The sequence below is a fragment of the Dendrobates tinctorius genome, unplaced genomic scaffold (genome assembly GCF_039654945.1).
Source record: "Dendrobates tinctorius isolate UK_male_01 unplaced genomic scaffold, ASM3965494v1 ptg000049l, whole genome shotgun sequence".
NCBI lineage: Eukaryota > Metazoa > Chordata > Amphibia > Anura > Dendrobatidae > Dendrobates > Dendrobates tinctorius.
Genome location: NW_027361717.1, coordinates 4,015,594 through 4,023,768, shown reverse-complemented (window position 1 = coordinate 4,023,768; position 8,175 = coordinate 4,015,594). Strand labels below are relative to the sequence as shown.

The 8,175-nt window shown below is 43.8% G+C and overlaps 1 protein-coding gene across 3 annotated transcripts in view; it reads left to right on the top strand.

Moving 5' to 3' along the window:
- The first annotated feature begins 388 nt into the window (after nt 1–388).
- Nucleotides 389–8,175, top strand: part of ACP1 (acid phosphatase 1) — a 46,478-nt gene continuing 38,691 nt past the window's right edge. Inside the window, exons 1-3 of one of the 3 annotated variants that reach the window (XM_073576444.1) lie at nt 389–700; nt 2,287–2,360; nt 7,258–7,371. In XM_073576444.1, the coding sequence (XP_073432545.1) occupies nt 2,307–2,360; nt 7,258–7,371 (168 nt within the window). In that variant the 5' untranslated portion in view covers nt 389–700; nt 2,287–2,306. Of the gene's footprint in view, nt 701–776; nt 994–2,286; nt 2,361–7,257; nt 7,372–8,175 lie in introns of those variants that run through there. The other 2 variants (XM_073576442.1, XM_073576443.1) reach the window with 2 other exon arrangements.

The following is an 8,175-nucleotide window of genomic DNA, read 5'->3' as shown; positions in this document are numbered from 1 at the left end:
TTCATACTTCCCATTCCATCAGCCATGACAGTAATCAGGAGCCCCTTACCTGACAGTGGCCACAGCTCCTCTTGGATTGGTTTTTCTGGTATGATGTCACACATGCGTCATGCTGGACTGATGACATCACACCGATCACATGAAGAGCTGCGGATGTCAGCAGGTATGAGGCGGTAATCCCACTCCTGTGCAGCGACCGCAGAGACCAATGGAATGGGATATGTGAATCAATCCTCCAGCCGGAAATGTATGGTCACTAAGTGGTCTGACGAGCCGGACCCCCAGCACTCACCAGCAGGAGGGGATGGAGCGATGGGGGGAGAATACAGGGCTGACGCCTCATTACTATGAGCACTGCAGCTCCCATAGAAGTGAATGGAGGCGGTGACTGGAGACCCCGCCCCTGGGACTGCTGGACCCTCACTCACATTTCCATTCCTATAAATGGGATTTGTCTTTTGCAGGGGCCACATTTCAGCATCTAAATCTGCCGGGTGTACGGGAGTGGTCTGGGGGGCGCAGTAAGGGGGCACACAAGGGCGTCATTTATTTCCTCCGGTTCCTAAATCCTGCACTGGGGAAAACTGGGCGCCAACCAGTGGCCACCACAGCTGCCCTGCCGGGGCGGACAGTCAGCCCCGGGGGATGTGACAGCGATGACTCGGAGGATCACGTGATTCTCCCACTACTGCCCTGACAGGTGAGTACTGGCGAGGCGGGGCTGACACCTGCCGCACAGTCCCGCCTACCATCACGTGACTTCATTTACATGTCGCGCCATGTGACCTGGAGGAGACAAGTCACGTGGTGCGAAACCGCAGTACCAGCTTTAGATCCTAGCAAGGTGTTCTGTCTGGAAGTTAAGTGCCGTAAAGTGACGCACTTCCGGTGATGTGAGGCTTCTGCGACTCTTACCGAGAAAGTGCGGCCGGTGTGCAGCGGAGAAAGACATGGCGGCAGCTGGGAGCAAGTCTGTGCTCTTCGTGTGTCTCGGTGAGTGTGTCCACGCAGGGGCGGCCGTGTGGAGGTCTGACACTGCTGGGGGACCACTTCCTGCACTCTGGGGGGGCTTCTCTTCATACTTCCATAGGTCACTGTTGTATGAACACTGGGACCAGACAGAAACCAATTTCCTTTTTATATTTCAAGAATTTACCTTTTTTTTTTAAATGGGAAGTTTCTGAAATTTAAAAAAAAACCTCAGACGGATGCAGAAAAATTATCACTTCTACGTTTTTTATTTTCCTTCCGACCCATTTTTTTCCTTGACATAAAGGGATACACTGTGCGTCCCATCATTACCTTCTTACTGTAAAATGGATTAAAAGCGGGAGGCAATCCAAGTGCAGCGAGAGCTCGCCCTTATTTCTGCGCTAGCTCTTTGGGGTTGTGTTTTCAGCTTTCATTGTGCGGTGAAAAGTGACGTGGAAACATGATTGCCGGGGTCAGAGGGATTACAGAGATGCAGCATTTGTATAGTGAGGGGTTTATCTTTTTCTGTGGGGTTATTATGTCATGTTTAAAAAGAAATACATAAATCTGAGAAAATGGCAACAAAAAAAAACCTAATTTTTGAGTCCTGTAACTGTTATGTTGTTGGAGCTGAGTAACGTCAACCCTGCGTGACTTCAATATTTTTTTTTCTCTCTCTCTCCTGGTTAAACTGTTCATGGATTACAGACCATAAATCAGACCAGACAATATCGACTATACGTGTGTTTTTGTTTCCTAGGGTGAAAATCTTTGTTCTTATTTTTCATGTTACTTTCTTTTAGTCTCCTTAGGGGACTGTTTCAGTGCTTGCTATATATCCTGCATTGCTTCAGTACTGCAGAATACGGGACAAATCGCCTTCTCCTATATGAAGCCTGCGGCTGAGCTTCACAGTGGTATGAGCCCACTGCACCCCCCAGTCATATAATAAGAGGAATAAGGCAGTAGGTGCCCACATGAACATGTCACCATGATGGGAAAGCTTAAATGCTGCTGTCAGAGATTTCACAGTGACATGTAAGCAGTTACACCATAGCAATCTGTTGTCTGCTGTGTAACACGGCCGCCACCTGCGGAGCTCCTGAGCCGGCTCCTCATACCCCAATCCGACTCTGTGACAGATCATGGAGCATGAAGGGCTGACAGTGAGCCTAATACATGCTGCCCAATCTATGGACTGCATTGTATCAGGGTCTCATTAAAGCAGTTGTTTAGGATATTAGGAAAATGGCTGTTTTTCTTCCAAACGCAGTGCTCCCTCTCATAGATCATTGATTTATTAATTTCTTGCAGGTAACATCTGTCGATCTCCAATGGCGGAAGCCGTGTTTAGAAAGGTGGTATCAGATGAAGGTGTATCTCACCAGGTAAGAAGTTACACAGTTATCCTCTTCTAAATCACAAAATGTATAATAATATGGAGGGCTGGACAAAGTCTAGGTGACTGATGTGTCCAGAGTACAGCGACTTGTACCGGACTGTTTTACTACTGAAACAAATGGTATATGTAATATATAAAAAGAAAAAACGCGGATGGCACCACTGTTAACGTTCTGGGACCAAGTTGTGCACGGTTTTCTAGGTGCTGGCTTGCCTGCAGTCACGTGTGCTCATCCTGGAAAATCATAGCAATATCCAAATCCAAAGGGAAACAGAAGGACCGCACTTATCGGGCTGGTGAAGAAATGCTGCTGCTTTATTGGCACATGCGATACATGTTGGCCGGGGGAGTGAGAGCAGGAGTGAACAGAAAGCTGACAACGGCCGTTTCGCGCTGAACAAGCTCTTGTGCCAATAAAGCAACAGCATTTCTTCACCAGCCCGATGAGTGCGGTCCTTCTGTTTCCCTTTGGATTTGGCAAATGGTATGTGTCTAGGTCGTAGGACTTATACAGACAATCGCAAATGATATTCATTGTTAAGGGACTTCTAGGGACATGTATAGGGCTGCACTCTATGGATAATGGTTAACTGACTTGGTGTGGATGGCAGTAATGCTGGGCTTGGGAGCATATGGATAACCATTGAAAGGACTTTAATGTCTGTTACTATAAACAAATATATGGGGAACTGACTCTTCCCCCGGAGGTAGGATGCCCCGAACGGGAGGTGACCATTGATGGATACTATGTAAATCAGTGTGGTGGCATCATGAATCTCTCCCCATTTTTTTTGTCTACAAGTGAAGTGCAGCGCTCTGCTCTTTACCTAGAGATGCCTACCACTGTGTGATACTCCTGTCGAGGACATATATTTTTGTCAGTTAGCACTGTATAGCAATGGCGGCAATTTAGGAGAAACACTGTCTCCTTTCTTGCCCCTGTACAAGTAACAACTCTCCCCTGATGACATCTCACTAGTTAGAAAAATAACATGTCAGGAGAGAGGTTTTTTTTTCTGCGGTTACTATCTGAGCCATACTTGGGTATAGCCCTTTTTAGGGTGGGAGCAAACACACGGGGCACGACAGAGCAGACAAAGGTAAAAATTAGATCCGTCTATCCCTGGAATTTTACAGACTTGGATGTCCCTTGACTCAAATGGGTGACATGTAAACAATTTATATGCACTGGCACTTTTTCATTTAGTTCATCTTTACTATGTACATCAAAATATAGTTTTACCTAGAAAAATGGTAGTTTCCATAAATTAAGAAAAATGTAAATAAAGAGGAAAACTGAATACCATAAGTCTAAATTTTATTGAAAAGGAAAATATTTTTTTAAAAATTCAAAATAATACAAGCATGGGAACAAAATGTGCAAATATGAGTCACATAAAAAGGTAAAGTGCCAGACAAGGTAACATGCCATAAATCGTTTTGTGCAACAAGGTATGAGGCCCAAAAAAATTGATGCAAAAGTTTGCAAGTTAATATCCTAATATGTAAGGAAAAAGAAGCCACATAGTAAAGTGCTTTAAACAAATCAAAATAAGCATCCAAAGAGACCAAATAATATATGCCCCTAAAAAGGTGGTAGATAAACCAATGCCATAAATTAATTTAAATCATGTTAGGTATAATAGATCAATCACAATGATAGATGCAAGTTAGCAAGGAAATAAATTCATTAACATGTGATCCAACATAAGTATGGAGGCATGGTATACAACAGAAAAGGGGCAAGTATAGAGTAAGTCTGGTGGTAGATTACCTTAATGTAGTGACCGGACACCCCGATGCGCGTTTAGCTTTGTCCAAGGGGGAAGTGAATAAAGACTTACGGCTCCGTCACACTTAAGCGACATCGCTTAAGCGTCACCGATTTTGTGACGCAGCAGCGATATTGCTAGCGATATCGCTATGTGTGATACTTACCTCCTACCGGCTCCCCCGCTGGTTATCGCTGATCGCGCGAGAACGTCCTGGGCCATTTCTCGGTGGCGGCTTCCTGCTGGCGACGCATGGACGCGGGCGGGAGGACGTCTTCATCGCCACGTCTGACAGGTAAGTAACGACCGCCAACCGCTGCTATGTCGATGGTGAGATCTGCCTGTTTGGCAGCTCGCTAGCGACCATTTAGCGATGCACCAGCGATCCTGACCGGGTCGTATCGTTGTCGGCATCGCTGGTGCATCACTAAATGTGACCGTACCTTTACTCTATACTTGCCCCTTTCTGTTGTATACCATGCCTCCATGCTTACGCTGGATCACATATTAATTTATTTCCTTACGCACTTGCATCTATCATTGTGATAGGTATAATAGATCAAACATGATTTAAATTAATTTATGGCTTTGGTTTATCTACTACCTTTTTAGGGGCATATATTATTTGGTCTCTTTGGATGCATGTTTTGATTTGTTTAAAGCACTTTTCTACGTGGCTTCTTTTTCTCACTTATTAGGAAATGAACTTGAACTTGCAAACTTTTGCATCAGTTTTTTTGTCGCCTCATACCTTGTTGTACAAAATGATTTATGGCATCTTCTGTTATCTTTTCTTTCACTTTGGCACGTTATCTTTTTATGTGACTCTTGTTTGCACATTTTGTTCCCATGCTTGTATTATTTTGAATTTTTTTTTGTTTTTAAATTTCCCTTTAAAATGTATACTTTTTTTTAAATGGTATTCAGTTTTCCTCTTTATGTAGTATTTTTCATCTTTACCATGTGTAGTTTAAAGGCATAAAGGTAATTTGATCATTATATAGGTAACACTGGAGAACCTAGCTTTGGTGGTTGTCAATTTTCCTGGAATATTTTATTATAGAGTTATTAAAAGTCATGTTTTTAGAGCGGTTTTCTGTGCTGTCTATGCCACATTCAGGATTTTACATCACTATTTGGCATAAGGCAAAGCCATTGCCTCTTATCAAACTTTTAATTTTACGGTGGGTGTGAACCTGGGATTAGGTGCTGCTCTAATTTGCTTTGTCCTAACTGAACGCTCTTCTTGCTGTTGCTTCCTTTAGCTGCAGGGTAATAACACACAGGACCTGTCCGCTGTCCTCCTGGCTTGTCAGCAGGCAGCGCTGTGTGATCTGTGCCACGTAATGGACGGTGCAGAGCGGCCACAGTGAGACCTTCTCTGCCACTGGAGGTTAGACGAGGCTTCTATAGGATCAATGCTGAGGATTCATTTCAAGTGAATCTTCTGTAATGTCTTATTGACTACAAGCCACAATACACATCATTATTAGTGGCGCTGTGTGGCCACGAGCTGCTCATCATTAATGTTGTGCCTAAGACTTGATATAAATGACATTCAGCATACCACTTCATGAATTAATGGGCTTTTCTCCTCATAAAAAGTGCTGTATTCATAGATTAGGCCGTCACTTTTTTGTCCAAGAGATCTGAGTGCCAGGACCTGAAAATGCAAGATATTTCTCTGCACATTTTCTCCCACTCACTTGTGTGTTTGGGGAAACCTTGATCCACATGTATAACAACATCGATGTGCAGACATGTCTTTTGTGATTTTCATAGTCTTGTATCTAAAGTAACGACCACTCTGGTGACAGGGCAGCCTGTTAGAGATGCAATTTGGCTGCTTAAATTAGGAGCAAAGAATGACAGACTGGTTACATGCAACTTTCAAGAAGTCCTTGGTAGCATAGACTCCTCTGATCTGCATCCGCCCAACAGTGTTGGATTTTCTGTGAAGGGCACTCTACTGAGACTAAGGCTATGTGCACACACTGCGGCTCGGCCTGCGGTTTGCCACCTGGACAATGGAATAGGTGGGAAACCGCAGCAGAATCCGCAGAAATAATTGACATGTCAATTCTTTCTACGGATTCAAAACCGCAGCTTTTCCGCAGTTAAAAATCCGCAGCATGTGCACAGCAGAATGTTAATCCCATAGGATAACATGTTACTGTACACTGTCTGCAGAACTGCTGCAGTTCTGCTGCGGCCAAAACCGCAGCAAAAACCGCAGTGTGTGCACATAGCCTAATTCCATGTGATGTAATTTCATGCCGTCAGTGTCACCATGTAGCCATGGTCCACAGGCCTTGAAGGGTTGTCCGCTACAAGGACAGCCCCTTCTTGATCTCCATGTTTGGCGCCGATAAAATAAAGCTTATATTCATCTCCTGTGCTGATGGCCTTCCAGTGGTGTCAGCATTTGCGGTCCCAGCGCTCTCCTGGGAGAGCAAGTGCTGGAACGGCGCTGACACAGGAGGTGAGTATAATGTTTTGTTGTTGTGTTTTAATCAGGGTCAAGTGTGGGGTAAGAGAAGAGGTTGTCCAAGTAGTGAACAACTTCTTTAAGCTAATAGGCTTTTAGTTTAAGAATATGCTTAGTATGTTTTGATATTCAAATGAGGTTATCTGAGCACAGTGGGTGGGGCTATTTAATCTGGAGAACTTTTTTTTTTTTTTTTTTTTCTGGGATAGCTCATTGCTGTTTATCAGTATTACAGGAGGCGAGAGGACAGAGCACTGGAGTTATGCAGTCCCACCCATTGTGCCCTAAGCAGATAATTCACCATTGAATACGAAGGGGGCTTCGTAGAGGGTTTTCCAAAATCTTGCTGCTCTTAAAAGGGTCTGCATTTACTTTGATACATTTTCCAGTGTAATGAAATAATTGAAGTGCTATTTGACATTTTGGTTTGGTGCAGCTGCCCAACCTGCTTCTGCCAAGATGTTTCCACATGGTTGTTTTTGTCTTTTTTTACGCACAGACAGCCAGACTGGTACTGGGATAGTCACACGTGAATAAAAACTCTAATGTAAAACCCGTAGCTGGGTTGATAATGGCGTACATAAATGTGCCGATGAATTGGACTGTTTGTCTTTGTATTCTAGTGGAACATAGATAGTGCGGCCACCTCTACTTATAAAATAGGAAGCCCCCCAGACTGTCGTGGCCAGAGCTGTATGAAGAAGCACGGCGTTTCCATGAATCACACTGCCAGGCAGGTAATGTACCTCTTTCCTTCCGTCATTGAATCTTATCCATCATGCAAGCTTTTATTCCTTCAGTGAGGAACCTCTTGCTGTTTTGTAATTTTCATATTGTCAGGCCATGTATCTTGCTGGACAGTAGCTCATTGTTTTGTTTTTTCCATTTTTTTTTTTTTTTAGGGTCTCTGTTTTATTTATTAACGGCCTTCAGATCGGTCTCGAGCCATGGCAACTTGATGGATGAGCTCTGTAAAAAGATCGATCTTCTGCAAGTTTAGATAGTTCCACTGGGGTCTTCTCCGCCTTTATCTTTATAGTATCAAGCCATCGGGTTGCTCGTCTTCCTGTTCACTTTGTTCCATCTGTTCTTGCAAACATGGTGTCCTTCTCTGGTGATTGCTCTCTTAGTATGATATGTACAAAGTAGGCAAATTGTAGCTTGTTTCGAGTGACGTATCTGGCTTGATTGGTTCCAAAATTGATTTTTTTTTTTTTTGTGTGTGTTCTTCTTGCCATCCATGGTATTAATAACCTCCTGCAGCACCATATCTCGAAGGTGTTGATTGTCCTTCTGTCTTTGTTTTATTGTCCAGGTTTCGCAACTATATGTTACTACAGAAAATACCAGACAATGTACGAGCCGTGTCTTCGTAGCCAGGCAAATGTTCCTCGAGTGACTTCATTGTTGATAAGCCCATAGGTATTCTATTGCCTTCCGGTGTTGTCGCTGTGTCTTGAGTTATCCTTGATCCGAGTAGATGAAAGGGAACCTGCCACCTGTTTTGGGCGCTATAAGATGAGGCCACTGCCTTTCAGGGC